The sequence below is a fragment of the Drosophila erecta genome, unplaced genomic scaffold (genome assembly GCF_003286155.1).
Source record: "Drosophila erecta strain 14021-0224.00,06,07 unplaced genomic scaffold, DereRS2 tig00000126-arrow-pilon, whole genome shotgun sequence".
Taxonomy (NCBI): domain Eukaryota; kingdom Metazoa; phylum Arthropoda; class Insecta; order Diptera; family Drosophilidae; genus Drosophila; species Drosophila erecta.
In genome coordinates, this window is record NW_020825209.1 from 4,083,014 (window position 1) to 4,100,749 (window position 17,736).

At 44.2% G+C, this 17,736-nt stretch overlaps 4 protein-coding genes across 11 annotated transcripts in view; 2 read left to right on the forward strand and 2 right to left on the reverse strand.

Moving 5' to 3' along the window:
- Nucleotides 1-1,862: 1,862 nt before the first annotated feature.
- Nucleotides 1,863-8,667, reverse strand: LOC6549685 (non-canonical poly(A) RNA polymerase protein Trf4-1). 6 transcript variants are annotated; one of them, XM_001977391.3, is made up of 5 exons: nt 8,446-8,667; nt 4,995-6,178; nt 4,255-4,935; nt 3,343-4,052; nt 1,863-3,102 (listed from the first exon to the last, which is right to left on the reverse strand). In XM_001977391.3, exons 2-5 carry the CDS (start codon nt 5,959-5,961, stop codon nt 2,434-2,436), a joined length of 3,027 nt encoding a protein of 1,008 aa, XP_001977427.1. In that variant the 5' UTR covers nt 5,962-6,178; nt 8,446-8,667; the 3' UTR covers nt 1,863-2,433. The 6 variants fall into 6 exon arrangements, with proteins under 6 accessions (XP_001977427.1, XP_026837440.1, XP_026837436.1 ...); XM_026981639.1 differs by lacking the exon at nt 8,446-8,667 and adding an exon at nt 8,187-8,439; XM_026981635.1 differs by lacking the exon at nt 8,446-8,667 and adding an exon at nt 7,998-8,439.
- A 369-nt stretch (nt 8,668-9,036) lies between these two features.
- On the forward strand, nt 9,037-10,202 carry LOC6549686. Of its 2 annotated transcripts, none has more exons than XM_026982091.1 (4): nt 9,037-9,342; nt 9,435-9,622; nt 9,691-9,844; nt 9,923-10,202. In XM_026982091.1, the coding sequence occupies exons 1-4, from the start codon at nt 9,240-9,242 to the stop codon at nt 10,075-10,077; spliced, it is 600 nt and encodes a 199-aa protein (XP_026837892.1). In that variant the 5' UTR covers nt 9,037-9,239; the 3' UTR covers nt 10,078-10,202. The 2 variants fall into 2 exon arrangements, with proteins under 2 accessions (XP_026837892.1, XP_001977428.1); XM_001977392.3 differs by having other exon boundaries at nt 9,038-9,342; nt 9,420-9,622.
- Nucleotides 10,203-10,462: 260 nt separating this feature from the next.
- LOC6549687 (integrator complex subunit 4) lies at nt 10,463-14,040 on the forward strand. Its single transcript, XM_001977393.3, has 2 exons — nt 10,463-12,694; nt 12,775-14,040. Exons 1-2 carry the CDS (start codon nt 10,592-10,594, stop codon nt 13,753-13,755), a joined length of 3,084 nt encoding a protein of 1,027 aa, XP_001977429.1. The 5' UTR covers nt 10,463-10,591; the 3' UTR covers nt 13,756-14,040.
- A 3,004-nt stretch (nt 14,041-17,044) lies between these two features.
- The window catches only part of LOC6549688 (neuroglian), a 35,060-nt gene continuing 34,368 nt past the window's right edge, over nt 17,045-17,736 (reverse strand). Inside the window, exon 8 of one of the 2 annotated variants that reach the window (XM_015155347.2) lies at nt 17,045-17,440. In XM_015155347.2, coding sequence (XP_015010833.1) covers nt 17,190-17,440 — 251 coding nt within the window. In that variant the 3' untranslated portion in view covers nt 17,045-17,189. The remainder of the gene's footprint in view (nt 17,441-17,736) is intronic. The other variant, XM_026982441.1, reaches the window with a different exon arrangement.

A 17,736-nucleotide genomic window follows, 5' to 3' on the forward strand; every position in this document is an offset into this window, starting at 1 on the left:
TACATACATATAATTCATATAAATATTCAACAGACGAGTGCATAAATTTAATAATTCTTATATGTTACTCTCGCTCGCTCTCTCTCTCTTTCTTTATTACTTTATCTCGCTCTATCGCAACCGCTTTCTCATTCTTACTAACGGCTCTTTGTCTCGTCTTCATCAACTTTCTATGCTAACTTTACCGTTAAGTGTCCTCTGTCCGGGTATCTGTGTGAGAGCTTATGCGCTTGTGTGTGTGTGTGTGTTTGTGATGCGAGTGAGAAAGTATGTGTGTAAGGTGGGCTTCAAAGCTGCAAGCTTGTAGGAGTCGTCGTGCGAAAGGGAGAGAGCACCTTCGGCCTTTGCCAACACTGGACATCGCTTTATTCACACTAGGCAACAGAAAAAAAAAACTCGATTTTTCCAAAATATTGAGGGTCTTCTAAATGACTGAAAAGAAACCAAGCTCTTTAAACTGAAAACATATACTATTTGGTACCTAAAGAGAGCTTCCTCTCTTTTTCCTATTTATGCCTTTTCACAAACGTTTCAAAAATAAAAATAAACATTAGGTTTTGAACCACTCAAGGTCGATATTTCAGATTCAATACTATGAACTCTTAGCTCACGATCCAAAAACTAGCTTAATGTCGCAACTTTACACAAATATGTCCGAGAAGGAAGCCAAATGAGAAGGTAAACCCAAGTAATATTGAACGGAAGTTAAAATTTAAAGATAATTTACAAATTTGCGCGATAAGCTAATACATTAATTATACAAACAAAGAATATGCTATTACACGATAAAAAAAAATCCAATTAAAATATTGCAACATGTTTTGATGTACATTTTAAAGCCGTTTTTTTGTCATTTACGATCTCGAAGAATCAGAAATGTTGCACATTCAGAATGGAAATTTAAATGTTGCCACCTAGTATTTCAGAGCTCTATGTTCAAGACTCGATTGACAAACATATTCGTAGAGTATTTAGGTGAATTTACAATTAGTTGGGTTTTTGTTTCTGGTTTGGTATTTTTGTTTTGCTTTCTCTTACAAATGGAAAGAACAGCCTAAAATGTGTTACATGTACAAAGTCTAAATGTTCTTTTCTACTCTTCTGCTAGCTCCTTTTCGACGTGTTTTTTTAAAACCTTTCTCAAAATGGCAGTGCTTTTAGAGGGGGGGGCGTGGTGGTGTCTCACAGGGGCGAAACTAAGTATTTACAGAGCTTTGTGAACTATACAAACAAATGGCAGGAATCTATGCAAAATGCACAACATTGCATAATCATAATAGTCAATTCATCTTAAATAAGTTTAAACAAAAGATGCGTTTCTTGTTGTAGGTTTTTTTGTTTTTTTTTTTTTTGTTTTGTGTTGTTTCTTTGTTTTGTTTTTTTTTTGTTTTGTTTTTGTTTTAAAACACATTTGCTTTTGGTTGGGGCAATGTTTTCGAACAATTTAAGTTGGCTCACGATTTTTTAGCTTAATAATAAAAACTAATCGTAGGCTTCATAATTATAATAGTGATAGTGGTAATCATAAAAACATTTACATTTCAGGCATAAAACTAACTCGGGGTAATAATTAAACGAGTTACCGGGAGTTACAAGGGACATGGCTCATTTTTGTTTTTTGGAAAATGGTAATTTTCATTTGCATGTATGTTGCTTTTTTTTACATTTTGCGCGCAAATGCACTTAGTAATATTAGCGTAACAATTGCGCGCATGATTTCCGTTTTTTGTATTTTTTTGTTATGGCGGGATATAGGGAGGATTGGGAATTTTTAGTTTACAAAAACATTTGCACAAAATGTAGAGTACTACAAATTACTTCACAAGTTTGAATGCGCATGATGAAGGAAAAAAAAAAAAGGGGGGAGGGGGGGGGGGGGGGGGGGATGATAACAGAGGTTTAGAAACGTATGTTCGCGGTCCTTAAATATGTTAGCATAATTTCATACTTCAGTTTATCGCTCTTTTAAACCATTACAATCTACTTATGAGTTTACAGTCATACTTATATCATTTTAATTAATATATATCTATATTTATATATTATTGTTTGCTTTCATGTTTATTTTAGAAACAAAATGAAATACATTTAGCGCAATCAGAGGCAAAGTTTCTAACGCTAGGCTTAGTAGGCTTTCATCGCTCTCCTAATTTAAGCGAGACAGCAGTTTAAAAGAAAGTCTAATCGTCAGTTATTTTGGAACTGCGAAGGAGCTCGGTAGAGGGGATGGATGGGTGGGGATGGATTAGGGGCGAGAGTCTGCGATATTAATTAGAAAAATGCAGCATAGTTTGCAATTAACCTGAGAAAGAAATGTAATTCATAAATATTGCTAAATCGTAACTATCTCTTTCTCTTTCTTTCTCTCTCTCTCTCTCTCTCTCTCTCTCTCTTTCACATACACAATATCTTCCTACATTCTTTCGTACATTCCTATCGCTCATCACGCTCGTTTTGCTGTTGATCCTGACCGGATCTTGACGAACTAGAACTGCTGCTGGCAATGGATGACTCAGAGGATATGGAAATGATTGATATTGCTGACGACGAGTTCACCAACGTGCCCCGCAGTGGAGGCAGTCGGTTGTTATTGCTGCCGCTGCTGCTGCTACTGTTGCTGCAATTGCTGCTGCTGTTCGACGCATTGCCGGCACTGATGGTGGGCGATCCGCCCACCGATTTCTGGTAACGATTGCCGCCGCCCAGTCGCAGATGCTGCGGCCGCTGCTGGTGGTGTTGCTGCTGGTGGTGATGCTGTTGCCGGTGACTGCCATGATTGCCATGGCTGTGGCTGTGACTGTGATGGTGCTGCTGGTGATAGTTGGAGGATGAGTTGGAGTTGGACTTGCTCAGTTGCTGTTGCATCGGCGGTGGCACGTAGTACTGCTGGTGGTAGTAGTTGCTGGAGTTGTGGTTGCTCCGCTGATTGTAATTGCGTCCGCCACTGCCGTCACTGCCTCCCCTGCCGGAACCCGAACCGGAGCCACCGCCACCCGATCCGGTGGAGCCATTACCTCCAGAAATCTCTTGGTGCTGCTGCTGTTGCTGCTGATCCTCCAGCTCGGGGTCCATTTCCTGGACAGTGATGTGGGCGTTTTCCGGCTGTTTTGGTGGTGAAGAGGTTATATATGTGTGCTTGCTGCTGCTGTTGCTTCTAGTCATGCTGGCTGCAGTTGCTCCCAAGGTCTTTGGATGCAATTTTGTTTGGGCTTTCGGTTTCAGATACAACCGGGACTCAACTGCGGCCAGCATGGGAGCATAGCCGACCACCTGATGCCTGGGCATTAGGCAGCCGGCCACCACCAATCATCATGTGTCAAGGCGGGGAATTGTGTGCATTACCGACGAGCCCGTGGATGAGCTGTTGTTTCCGTTTCCGCTGACGTTGCCGTTCCCATTGCCATTGCCATTGATATTGCCGCTCCAACTGCTCGTCGCGGGCATTCCAACGGCATGCACTGGCATGGGCATGGACATGTTCGCCAAGCCATTTGGCGGTGATAGCGTGATGTCAACGACCTCCTGAGCACCTGACGTCGTCTCGACCACATCGCCGTCCTTGCTGTCTTCGGAGTCATCACCCGAAGAGGTGCTGCCGCGTCTATGGCGCGACTGCGATTGGTTCTGTGACTGTTGCTGCGCGTGGGAATGGGCCGTCGCAGTCTGTTGCTGCTGCTGCTGTTGCATTCCGCCGACTGATACGCCCACGCCCACCACCGCCATCGTTGTAGTTGTCGCGGCAGCTGATACAGCGGTTCCGGTCACATACGGCTGGCCCAGGTGGGCGCCAGGATGCGCGTGCCCGTGACTGTGGCTGTGCGCATGGCTGTGTCCGTGAGGGGTGGGCACCTGGACCGGATGATGGTACAGCTGCTGGATAACGGCGCCCGAGGGCATAATCACATATTTTGGCGCCCCATTGGCGGTGGCGTACGCAGTGGGAGCTGCAGTGGGCAGCGGCGAGATGCGGTCCACCACCACCAGATGTTCGAAGTTCTCGCGGATCCATTCGCGATAGTCGATTACGTCGTCGGTGATGTGGATGATTCGGCCTGCATTGGGGAACAAAGGAAACCATTACAAATCCAGCGCATTTTAATTAAACCAGTGTATATATAAACAAATTTGTTGTTATCAACGTGTCAGCGTTAACAATATTTTAGCTATAAACAATTTTCTACTGTGAACATGTGTTGGATTTCATTTTTTCTTTTATTTTTTTCAGTTCGCTAAGTTCGCATAACCATTACTTACCCAGTATCGAGTTGACGCGCGGATCGATGCCGAGGAGGTTGAGCGGACTGACGGCGAGGGCGAGGACGCGGTAGGCGCACTTAAAGGCCTGTTGCACCTGGAAGACGCCGTAGCTGCTTCGACCGATATCATTGCCCGGCGTCAGCGGATCCTCGATGCACAGGAGCGAGGGCCGATGTCCATCGACCATGTCACGCTGCAGCTCATCCTTGGGCATGTAGCGGCCACCATTCTTTATGGAAATGCCGATCTTCATGTAGTTGAAACGACGCCCGTAAAGCTCGAAGAACTCGAGAAGGAGGACTCCCAGATTGGCTGTATCGTGGTAGATACCGCGCGGATGCATCTGCAGAAAGCTGATGCACATAAGGATCAGCGAGTAGGAGGAGATGCCGCCCGTGAACACCTCGTTGAGATCGCGGAGCAGTAGGAACTGCTTCAGCACCAGCACTAGCTTTCCCAGCACTGGATAGTCGCGCTTAAACTTTTTAATTAGCTCCGCCGACTGAACACCACTCTGCATGTTGAACGATATGTCTACCTTCACCTGCGTTTCCCGGTCCGTCAGCTTGATGATGGGCACTGATGCCTTGTCCAGAACTCGCACCGTGCAAGCCTCGGCGATACCACGGCTCACTAGCTCGAATTCCAGCGTTCTCAGCGGCAGCTTTTCCCACAAACCTGATTATAAAAAGTCAATGCTTGTGGGGAAAACTTAATAAGCTATTGCTTTCACTCACCTAGCACAACGAGATCAATGTCGGAGGTGGGCAAAAAGAGGCCGGTTCGAAAGGATCCAAAGATCTCGACAACCGCCTGTGGCCAGATGGAATGGACAACGGCCTCGATGCGCTTGACCACCTCGTTGCGGATGGCGTGTTCGCAGGCCGTGGGCAGGACGTACTGATAGAAATGCTCGATCTCCTCGTGCAGCCCGATAACGCCATCGCCGTACGGATAGTCCGGCTTGCGCCACGGTTCACCCTTGTACTTGGCGATCATCTCCATGTGGTTGTTCATATAGTAGTGGGCACCGCCAGCCTTGTTCTCCGGCCGTTTCTTCCGCGACGGATTGTAGTAGATGCTGTTCGTGCGGCTGGCGGGCGTGGTTGTTGTCTGTGGCGGGTTGTTACTGGTGTCACTCATGCTAGTGGCTGGACCAGTTGTGGTAGCAGATGTGCTTGATGCTGTGGTCGCCGGACTATTGGTACCGGTTCCTGCTGCTCCTGTTGCGGTTCCCGTTCCTGTACCCGGTCCGTTGGTTGAATTGCTGTTGGCGGGTGAGTTATTGTCCCGATTCGTAGTGGAATCTGCCGACGAGCTTGAGCTGCTGACGTTGGTGGCGATGTTGGTGCTGTGGCGCTGAGTGGTTCCGTTGTGCTGCTGCTGTTGTTGTTGTTGCTGCTGCAGGATCTCCAGGGAATCGGCTCGGAAATTAAGCACCCGATTAAGCGAGCTGTAGGGTCGCGGTAAGTAGGGTTTGCCCGATGTATTGTTACCAATATTATTGGCCGAATTGCTGCTAGTGTTGTTGTTGTTACCACAATTGCTACTGCTGCTCGTGCTGCCGTTGGTCGTCGTCACCTGCTGTAGCTGTTGATTAAGCAATGCACCCATCTCCTGGGCATTCGTCTCCCAAATCTTTAACCATGTGCACAACGATGGTCCCTCCTGTTCCTTCTGAAACCAGCCAACAAATGGATCCATTCAAGACGGTTTCACACGGCTGTTGGCTGGGCGGGAAACGAGGGGGGCTGGGGCGCGACTCTCCTTCGCTTTGCCTTTTCTTCTATATCCTCTGCGTCCTGTATTAAATATATAGACTTGTCTATATATATATGGATTTTATGTGACCTGTTTGCTCCACAGGGAAAAATTAGTTATTGTCTCCTTATTCCTCTTGAAGTTTGTCAGAATACAAGTGCTATAAAGACAGCAACGAAAAATGTTGATTAGTTTTAATTAGTTTTCGGAGTAAGATTCATCCTACTACCAATGCTTAAGATACATTTAACGGCTTAAACCCTAGAGCTCTTAATTATGATTATATTACCCACAATTCGATGGTATTTCAATTATTATTTCATATTTGCTAATAATTAATATGAAACTATGTAGAACTTGTACATTAAATATTATTGTTAAACTGTCACGCAATAAATATGCCAGTACAATATGCAAATATATTTAAAATAATTGTTATTACAGAGTGAACTATTGGTTTGTAGCAGGAAACTTCTGGAAGAAAAAACAGCCTGCATTCGTTTAACGTATAACTCATTGCCTAATAATCTACATTTATATTTGAAGGCTTTAACCAGTTTCGGACTTATTGTTTATGGTAACCACATGAGAACTTCAAGTAATTGGATAAATCAACTGAAAGCTGATATCAGAGTATCGTTATCGATATATATGTTAAACTTGTGGAGATAAATAAACAAAGGAAGGAAGGAAATGAAAAAACAGTAGTTGTTGGTGTTGCTGTTTTTGTTGTTACTCTCCATAAGGCGTTTGCATGCATTTTACACAAAATGGAAAGCGTAAATGGCAAACTATTGCAAATTATGCGCTCTTTTTCTACAAATAGAAATGCCCCGCTCACTCTCTCTCTCTCTTTCTCTCTACCCCCACTCTCCCTCGCTCCTATTCACTCCTTTTTGCAAACCAATTGCAGCTGAAGCGTTTAAAGGCGCCAGTCAAAAATTGTTTTTCAGAGCGCAAAAATATCACACACACACACACGATAGAAAAAGCAAAAATGGGCCACAACAAAAAGGTTTTTCACATACGAAAAGCAAATCAAAATGCAATAAAAAAAAAAAAAAGGAAAACCGCTCACGAGACTCCGAGGCCCGCAAATAAATTACTTCCATAGTGATATTATATCTGGCACCAACACACTGATAGCTACTCTAGTTTTGTGCAGTGTGCGTGTGCCTCTCTGAGTGTGTGAGTGTGCAAGGGCGTACAGGTGGCCGTAGTATGGGGGTGGGAGTGGGAGCGGGATAGCACACATGCACATGTACCGAAAGGCGGCTTCGATTATGCAAAAAAAAAAATATATATATATATAATGAAGAAAAGAAGAAACCGAAAAGAGCGAAAGGCAAAGAAACCGCTAAATGCACACACATCTACACCTAATGCATATTTTACCCGATACGAATTTTCATTTGCTGGCTGAATTTTCGGTACAAAAAAAAAAACTTGGTTGCATTCGGCAGAGGAAAACTCCCGCACACACACACATGCACAAGCAGTCGCACATGTACAACTCGTACATTTTAGGCAAATTAACACTTTCTTAATGTTGGTCAGTGTTGGCTAACGGCCCAAGGAGGGCGCCAGAGAAAAAGAGCGGGGCGAAGTGATATTGAATAAAGACAGAAAGAGAGAGCGATTTATTATTTTAACCGGCAAAAAACGTACAGCGGCTCAAATTAGTCGGATTAATTAATTGCAATGGGTATCGATAGACGGGCAGCAGTGTTGCCACCCGGCTGCGAAGGGTTCTTTCTCTTTACAGCACTGGCCGTGGCAAATGTAAACATTTAATTTATGCAACCGCTGCAGTAATTAAGCGAAAATCAATTAAGCAGACAACTCCAAACGCCCGCCCCACTCATTCTATCGCATGCACACACGTGCGTATCAAACTGCTCTTCACATGATTTCTCGCGTAATTCAGTTGGTATTTTTCACACATAAATCGATTCTTCTTTTTTTTTTAGCCGTTTTACCTTGACAAGTTTTGGTTCTCGTTGCGAATGCGTTGTATTTCAAGTTTATCACACATACATATACGCGCACATCACACCCATCGAAACGTGCACAAAATACACATGTTGGTTATAAAAAAGCTAACTTATAGTATGACAGTTGTATTATTTTGCAGCTCAAAACCCGCCCAAAAATTAATGGAAAATTACAGTTGTTGTCGGCGTCGCTGCTGCTTCTTCCGCTCTTTCTTACTGTCTCTCTCTCCCTCCTCGCTATATATCCTTATAAGCACTAACAATTTCTGCTTCTCGCTCACTTTCGTTGCGCTGCCAATGGGGTTCTCTCTTTCCCTCCTTGCTGCCTCTATGCCTTTTTATGCACACACCACACACACACACTGGCATACAGCGAGACACTCGAAACACATATACACGCACACGACTGGTTCTTTCGAGAATGGAGCATTACCGAATTCAACAAATTGCGCATAGCAATTGTGCATTTCCTGTCGAGATCGCAGGCCTCAATCGCCGTGCGATTGTGATTCGCCCTTTTGCAGCGCTCGCTGTCAATTTCTGTTGATTTAAATTGCTATTTGCGTGCGAACACGCGACCGTTTCGCGATAGAGCTGGAACACGAATCGATTGATTTGCGATGTCATCGATAAGCCAGATAAGCAGAGGTAGATGTACTCGCTAAAGAACTAGATTTGCGGCGGTTGGTGACTTCGCTACGCGATGGTCACACTACGAATGCAAGATTTCCATATTATCGGCTAATACATCGATAACATCCAAATTGTTTGTTAAATAAAGTTTCAAATTTAACAGTAAAATAAAAATAAATTGATTAAAATAACTAAACAACTAATTTCCGCATTTTTGGATTTGGAGTAGGTCTATGCTATCCCCTTTTACTCAACTGACAGTTCGAATCAACTTCCTTTGTAAAATAATAACTTAATATTATAAAAACAAATTTCTTTATTTATATCCTCTTCCTTATGCGAGTGAAATGTTTTACACTGTTGAACAGTTCCACCGCTATTCTGACGTCGTCATCACTGATTCACCAGTTACTCATGTATTTTGAGAGCAAGAGAGAGTTTTTTGTTGTGTTTTGCTTTCCCATTCGTCGACTGGCAGAGGCTTTGATGAAAGATTGAGGAATTCTAGTGCGGAGCCCAACTGTGCAGCGGAGCGAATTGCTTCCACTAAGGATTTTTCCCAATTCAAAAAATAAATATAGTCACTTTAATTTAATGTCCAACATGAACGAAGCAATGCCTGAAATAAAAAGGCTTTGCCTCGCCACCGAGCAAAGTCATATCGCAGCCAATGCCATGATGCTGACAAAGCTAGATGGTAGGTTTGTAGCATTTTGATGTTTGGTCATCATATCTAACATCACCCACCTATCACCTATCAACAATCCCTCTAAGAACTCAATTCGCAAGTCCTGTCGCAGCGCGCGGAAATCGAAAACTTGACGACGGCGGTTAGGACCCTAACTGCAATCGTTAAGTCGATGAAAACGATTAAGCCGAAGGCGAAGGGAAATCCGGACGATGATTTTCCAATTCTGTATGAGGAGGATCTGATCGAAGTGGATCATAAGATAAGCCAGGACTCCAGGGGAATCTATGTAAGTTTCCCCTTCATTTTGCTTATGCATCTGAATGTTTTTCCCCTGCCTTGTATTTATACCATAAGGCAAATTCCATGCGGAAGTTCTTGCGCCAGGGAAGACTAAGTCGCTCCATAAGATCAATTTTCTCCGAGGATATCTTGTTGAACTACAATGTGGACGGGTGTAAAAATAAGAAAAGACTCAAAGATCACGAACATTTGTTTCGTTCGCTAATGGGTAAGTTCAGTACTCGACGTTCCACTTTTGATGCTCTATTCAATAACTACATACATATGTACCATATACCCATTTCAGACGCCATCGGTAAGGTGGAACCTACACTACCCTCAGAAAAAGTATTATCCAAAGCCATGAGATGTGTTAAGAATTGCGCAGCCAAGAAGAAGGGCAGGGTAGATGATGACCCCCTGTCTTTTTTGAACGTGGAGATGAACGATGGGCAGAAATGATAACTATGCACATACTAGAATGACTTATACAAACTAGAATAAATATAATTCTTTGATGATTTCCGGGCGAATCAACAAGAGTTGAGGAGTCAGAAAGCGTTGTTGATGAATCATTAATTCCTTAATAAGAAGTTTTCACGCAGGGGAAGAGCGAGAGCAAAACAAAAGACGAAAAGTGAGCAAACCGAAAACATCGATTTCTAGCTATGCAATCGATGTTTTGCGCCTTCAAAGTTATATGTCCAACATATATGCCTTGTTTTCTTTATAAGATCATTATTTAATAAGTGATTTTGTGCATTTATTATTACTTATTATCCCTTTTGTTGAAATCAATTTATTTATTTATTTGTTGTCCATCTGCAAAAACTTATTTTGCGATAGTTACGAAGCCATCGATAGTGGCTAGTGGTGGTTAACATCAGCGGTTCGCCATATCCAATTTCATCTTAACCAGGTAAAAGATTGAAACTCCAGTCGCCATTAGGTGACGCGCGGAAACGAAAAGGAAACCATGGCGCTGGCCATCAAAAAGCGCTTAGGCACCTACGTGGAAACGGTGGACGGGGCGCCGGCGGTGAAGAAGCTGCGTCTGCAAACACTGGCCGCCGATGCAAAGGCCGGGAATTTCGGAAAAGTGGGCAATGAAGAGCGCAAGCTAACGGCGCTCAGCCAACTGGACGCCTATGTGGGCAACCTGCCCGCCGGATCGTTGGTCCTGCCCACTGGGGCACCTGTTGCTCTAACGGGCGCCCCGTCCTCCGCTGCCCTCGGAAATCAGCCGGCCGCGGCGACGGGAGCTCCCCAAATGACCGCCGGCAACAGCAGGGAACTGCTGGAGCTCTTGGTCAAGATCACCGATGAGATATCCTACGAGGACGTGGAATCGGGCGAGCTTAACGATGTGGCCAACAAGATCTTTCATCTGTATCAGCTGCAGGAGCGCGATAGCGACACCTCTATCCGGGTGAAGCTGCTCGAACTGCTGTCCGGATTGGGATGCGAGTGTGCCACCGAGCAGGAGGTGACCCTGATCATCGGCTACTTGATCTTCTTGCTGAGGAAGGAAGTGTCCCAGAAGGTGATCGCCCAGGGCATGATGTGCCTGTTCCGAATCGGAGAGCGCAGAAAGCATGTGGTGCCCATCTCGTACAACAAGCAGGTGGCCCATCTGGCCAAGGAGCAGCTACGCTCCGGTTCCACGCATACACAAAAGAACGCCATGCTGGTGATCGGTCGGTTTGCCACCAAAATGGAGGGCGAGCGTCATTACGTATGGAAGTTAGCCTTCTACATTGACTCCCAGGACTCGGGCGTTCGTGCCCAGGCTCTGCACGTGCTGCTGACCCTCGGCGAGCGGGGATCCCTGCTTCCGGCGAAGCTCTACAAGCGTGCCGTCGAGGCCATGAAGGATGACTACGAGTGCGTGCGCAAGGAGGCCTTGCGGCTGGTCTTCATGCTGGGGAACCGGCATCCAGACCACATTATACCCTCGGACCGCCAGCAGGAGGAGCTCCGCATGATAGATGCTGCCTTCAGCAAGGTCTGCGAAGCCCTGTGCGATCTTTCGCTGCAGATACGTGTGCTCGCAGCGGAGCTGCTGGGTGGGATGACCGCCGTCAGCAGGGAGTTTCTGCACCAGACACTAGACAAAAAGCTGATGAGCAATCTGCGCCGGAAGCGGACGGCGCACGAGAGAGGTGCTCGCCTGGTGGCCAGCGGTGAGTGGTCATCGGGTAAACGGTGGGCAGACGATGCGCCGCAAGAGCATCTAGATGCTCGGAGCATCTCGATAATAGCCAGCGGAGCCTGCGGCGCTCTTATCCATGGCCTGGAGGATGAGTTCCTGGAGGTGCGTACTGCGGCCGTGGCATCCATGTGCAAGTTAGCCCTCTCCCGGCCGGATTTTGCGGTGACCAGCCTGGACTTCCTTGTCGACATGTTTAACGACGAGATCGAGGATGTGCGATTGAAGGCCATCTACAGTTTGACGGCCATTGCCAGGCACATAGTGCTGCGCGAGGATCAGCTGGAGATAATGCTTGGTTCGCTTGAGGATTACTCGGTGGACGTGCGCGAGGGACTACATCTCATGCTGGGCGCCTGCCGAGTGTCCACACAAACGTGCCTGCTAATGGTGGTGCAAAAGCTGTTGGATGTGCTGGCCAAGTATCCGCAGGATCGGCACTCCACCTACGCATGCATGCGCAAGATTGGCCAGAAGCATCCGCACTTGGTGATGGCGGTCGCCGTCCACCTGCTTTACGTGCATCCCTTTTTCGAAACGCCCGAACGCGATGTCGAGGATCCAGCGTATCTGTGCGTCCTTATACTCGTCTTTAATGCGGCGGAACACCTGGTGCCCATTATCAGTTTGCTGCCCACGGCCACCCATCGCCATTACGCCTATCTGAGAGACTCGATGCCGCATCTGGTGCCCCAGTTGCCCATCGAGGGTGCGTCTTCGGCGAGTGCCACGCACAGAATTGATTCGGCCGTGCGCCAAGCGGGCAGTTCAGCGGAGTATCTGCAGATGATTCTCAGTCACATCGAGGAGATCTTCACCATGACTGACGAGCGTGTGGAGTTACTCCAGACTGCCCAGTCCAATCTGCAGGTTGGTACGCACCCAGGGCATACAATATTTTATTACCTTACTAAGAGTACTAAAGTTTACTTTGCTTTGTATACTTTTAGCGCCTGGGAGCCATCGATGCGGGCATGTACGGCACCTCTAACTTTCTGGAGACCTTCTTGGCGGCCCAGATCCAGATCGAGCAGATGCAGCGTTGCGCCAGCACGCAAAGGAGCAGGGTTCCCTTGAAGGAATCGCTGGCAGCACTCATCCGGAACTGTCTCAAGCTGCAGCACACGTTCTCCGGCCTCAATTACGGAGATATCTTGCAGGTGAAGCAGCTCCGCTTGAGGGCTTGCGCCCTGCACTTGGTCCTCGTGGTCAGGGATCGCTCGCAAAGTGCCTTGGGCCCGTGCCAGATGCTTTTGCAAACCGCCGGCGATATAAGTGAGTTCATCAAGGCGAATACAAAGGATGAGGAGGAGAAGCCACCGATGGGAGCTTTGCCATTAATAGAGCCCGATGTATCGATGAAAGAGCCGGTCAGTAGAGATGCCCAGCCGGATAGCTTCACACGTCAGTTGCTAAGCAAACTGGATGGCATATCGGATCCCAAGCCGGGCCGCGTTTTTCGTGAGATTCTGCCGCTGGTCCAGCAGGCTCCTCCGCTGGCATTGCCACCCGCCAATGACAAAATACGCCGCTGTGTGGCTAACATCCTCGAGCCGTGCCCGCTGCAATCGCAGGATAATGTGATTAAGGTCACTGCCGGCCTGATAGCTGCCGTTCCCTTTGTGGCGGAAATCGACAATCTGCTGGAGTCCCAAAAGGCGGACATGAGGATCAAGATCAAGTATCCGGACCAGCACATGCACACGGTGGTGCCGAAGCAGAGTGACTTCAAGCCCATTATGACGGAGCAGGGGGAGCACGAGACCAATGTGCGCCTGCGCACCACAATCCTGCTGTCGCACAGCGTTTGGACGGAGTCGTCTCTGGTGGAGATCCAGCTGTGCCTGGCCGTACGTCCCGGCAGCGAACTGGAGCTCTGCAAGCCGGCCAACGTGTTGTTCGCACCCAAACCAGTCAGGCGCGGCATTTAGCCTGACGCCCAGGGAATGGACTAGGTGCTTTCTGGCCAGGAAGCGGGGAGTGAGAAGCTGACAAGGCCACACAGCCGCTGGAGGAGCAGGAGAGCCGAGGGAAGCGGGGCACAGAGCAACTGTAGTTAATACATGTATGTGGTATGTGATTGTCTAAGATAGCAGAGCAGTTGGATAGCAAAGTATTTCGTAAATCCAAAAGCCCCAATTATTTCAGTTGTTTCAATTGTGCATATATCATATGTATGAAAAGATTTCATTTCAAATAAAGTGTACACGACAAATTATTGAGAAAATGTAAATTCAATATAGTTTACTTTGAGGGAAATGAAACACCGAAGACGTTTCCTTTTTATATAGTTTCTATAGTTTATTTCTCATTATAGGTTTTACAGCTTACACGTTTTCTGATCATTTTGTTTTTGGATAACCTTTTCTCCATTTTCTCGTTTTGATTTTTCTCCTGTTTTTTCTGATCTGGTTGTGATTTTTGTAGATGCTGCTTTCATTTATGCTTGTTTGTTGTATACGAATTTGTTAATCTTAAGTTTATATTTGATTCGCTAAAAACTCATTTTAAAAAAGTACTTTGTATTCTTGTGTCTTATCATTTGTTTTTCGTTTTCGTTCTGCATAATATTTAATTTGTTGTTAGGCATTAATAATCGTAATAATCATATGCAAGTAAATTGTTGAAGTTGGATATTACTGAGTGGTTAGATAAGTAGTTCTTGCTGTAAACATTTTCAGTATTCTGTGAAAAATATACATACAATACAAACACATCGATTTCCAATCCACATAAACACACAAAAGTCGATAATTAATCGCGTTTATCGTTAATTGTTTATCGTGTCTTTTTGTTTCTTGCTAGGAATCACAGTATTGTGCAAATTACCTTTATTAGTTTCAAAAATGTTTTGCATGGGATGTTGGTTAGCTTTCGGCATTCTCAGTTTTCAATTCTGAATTCCTCGACTGGCGCTTTTTAGAGTGTGTAAATTCTTATGATTCTGTAAATGTATGAAGATTTAAATGTAAAATAGAACCGGACACAGGCAGTGTAGTTGTTGTTGTTGTGGTTCTATCGCTATCGAAAGCTTTATCTCTGTTATCGAAGACGAGCGATTATTTCGATAACTCCACTGATGAACACTTTAGTTAGTTTTAATTTCATACGACAAAAGAGGAAATATTAGTTTAGTATAATTGGTTTACGTTTGTTTTGTTAGTTTCCACAGTGTTATTGACTATTTTGCGTTTTTATTTTGGGAAATCACAATATCTATGCAAAATCTTATACATCTCTCTATATGTTTTGTATATATATATATATATATATCGCTTTGTGGTGAACATTAGATTTAGATCGTTGTCCTCTATACTGTAAATATATATTATATATCCATATACATATACGTTTGTATAGCAAGTTTTGTTTGTATTGTTTTATGTAGTTATTTTGTCTTGTTGTCCTTGCATGTCCTTTTTCAGATCTAGTTTCCTAGTATCCCCTCCGCTCTACTTCCTCCTCGTATATCTGTCATATCAATCGTTGGGATATGCGTGGTGCAGGTGAATTGTGTTTGTGGATCGTTCGGTTGTCTCCCAATTTTCGGGAAGGCTGGGTATTGGGTATTCGATTGAAAACTATGCAGAAGCCGGGTATTATAGTTCATTATACATACATAGGTAGCTAATTGAAATAACAACAAACAGAATGCAGTGCACAAAATATGAGTCATCAAATTACACGCCTAATCCGCCATTATGTTTTTCGTAATCCGTAAATCTATGCAAAAATTTGACTAAGCAACCCTGTATGTTCGTTAATGACCAAATTATCATAAGCTTTTTTATCCACCTAAGGTATGTACTTAATATACTGCCTAATTCGCAAATAAAACTGAAACTATTCGAATTAACGTTTCAAAAACCTAGCCAGTTATGGGATTGTGTTTTCTGTTTTTGTTTGTATCGCGTGTCGATTAAAGCGCAGTGTGTACACTAAAAAATATATATTACTTTATAAATTTTGATCGAGTTTCTTACAAAGTTCAAAGCGTTTCTTCTCTCAAAGCGGCAGAGAAGACTTTAAAAAATTAAACTTGTATTTTTTATATCATTTGTTTTATTGTGTTTTTATTTCTTTAGACTCTAGTGCCACTTTGTGTGTGTTTTTTAGTTAAAAAAAATTATGAATACATCTTCATTATTACAGATATCTGGATTAAGTGGAAACCAGAGACGCAGCTAGCATCTCGAGGGTTTTAACATTTTCATTAAAATAAGAGGGAGTACTATGTGGAACAATTATAGGTTTTCTCAGCTGCGTATTATAATATAGGTTACAATGGCCGACTCGTGCGAGTGGGCCAACTAATTTGTTAATTAACTAATTTGCTTTACTTAACTCATTAATGGACCAAATGAAAGGATTCTGTTTAAACACTATACGCGAAAAATTGCATTAGACTATGGACGAAAATCGGAACTTATACGATAATACATATATACGAATTGCCGACGAAGGAAAGCTGTAGCCTCAGCTTCTCCTGGATTTCTTGAGTGGCGCTGGAAAATCTGCTCTGCCCTAAAGTCTTTGATTGTGGCGAACAGTAATCAAGGTCAAGTTGAGTATTTGACTTGCTGCTAGTTGAACACATCGATATTTGGTTAGTCATTGGACATTAACGAGCAGTTATGTACTGTGGTGTTGATTGCAAAATAGTCAAGGCATTATCTTTGCAATTCAGTCAACCATTGATCGAAGCTGCCTGATGGTTCTTATTTAAGCCTTGGGTTTTGTACATTTTGAACAGTTCCTAGTTTAGCTAAGACCGGAATCGATATAAACATATATATATATATCTATATCTATCTATCTGTCGCTATTGCCTCCATTCCCTCACTCGACTCCTTGGTTCGCCGGCTCTTTGGTTTACAAACTCGACTCGGTTTCCATGTAGATAATAATCCTTGTGCCACTAATAACTTAAAGGTATTTTAGTAAAAAAAATATTACACAAAACAGGCATTATCATTAATCGTCCTTCTACTCTCCATACATTTGTCAACGTTTACATTCAAATTTTGTGTTTTGGTTTTCTTGTTTTAAGCTTATACAAAAGTTTTTTTCGTTTTCGTTTTTGAAAAGGCGTTTAACTGTTTGCTATAATAATTTTATAAGCCAAAAGAAGCAAAATTATATGCTTTAAATTCATGCGAGTTTTCCTTCACTTTACAAATGTTTCTCGATTTGAGTTTAATGTTTTCTCTTTCTTTTACGTTTTTTTTTTTTTTTTTGCAGACACTTAAAGCAGTTTTCGTTTTACACATAGAATTACACAAAGTTTCTTTTTGTTTGAGAGGCATTTGAATCGATTGGTAGAAAATCAAGAGAACAAGGGGCATGTGAATCCCAGCCACGCCTCTTAGACGTATGTGGCCACTGCTCCGGCTGCAGCTCCTCCATTGCTGGATGAGGCTCCTCCGGCAGCTGCCCCTCCGGCGGACGATGGTCCCGATGCTCCGACTGCTGCCGATCCAGCGGCTCCCGATCCTCCGGCAGTTGGCGCCGGCTGATGCGCCGCAGCGGAATTGTTCAGTGGCTGTGGGCTAACCGGCGGCTGGAGCTTTCCAGGAACATACTGGCCAATGAAGGAGCCATCCTCGGTAAATTGTCCTGGGGTGGTTAGAAAGATACGTACAATATTATTTTTCATTGTCTTTACAATTTTCGATTCATTTTATTAGAACGCCAATTTCCAAATTGCCCCGAAATTAAATGAATATTTTAACCGGTGCAAAATGATATGTAAAGTTGTGTTTTCTTTGTGTAATCATGTTTGTCATTTAGGTTAACCACAACCAACACCAGTGAAATTTTCGTTATCGCGTTGTAATATAATTACAGTTTTGGTTAGTTATTATAATGTGTATATCGGTTATTTAAGGATTGTACAGTGGGCACTGCAGGGA

Coding starts and splice junctions, on each gene's coding strand:
- LOC6549686 (XM_001977392.3), top strand. CDS start 9,240: ATGTCCAACATGAACGAAGCAATGCCTGAAATAAAAAGGCTTTGCCTC. Junction 9,343..9,419: donor GATGCTGACAAAGCTAGATG/GTAGGTTTGTAG, acceptor AATCCCTCTAAG/AACTCAATTCGCAAGTCCTG. Junction 9,845..9,922: donor TTTGTTTCGTTCGCTAATGG/GTAAGTTCAGTA, acceptor TACCCATTTCAG/ACGCCATCGGTAAGGTGGAA.
- LOC6549685 (XM_001977391.3), bottom strand. CDS start 5,961: ATGGATCCATTTGTTGGCTGGTTTCAGAAGGAACAGGAGGGACCATCG. Junction 4,936..4,994: donor CATTGATCTCGTTGTGCTAG/GTGAGTGAAAGC, acceptor TTTTATAATCAG/GTTTGTGGGAAAAGCTGCCG. Junction 4,053..4,254: donor GCGCGTCAACTCGATACTGG/GTAAGTAATGGT, acceptor TCCCCAATGCAG/GCCGAATCATCCACATCACC.
- LOC6549687 (XM_001977393.3), top strand. CDS start 10,592: ATGGCGCTGGCCATCAAAAAGCGCTTAGGCACCTACGTGGAAACGGTG. Junction 12,695..12,774: donor CTGCCCAGTCCAATCTGCAG/GTTGGTACGCAC, acceptor GTATACTTTTAG/CGCCTGGGAGCCATCGATGC.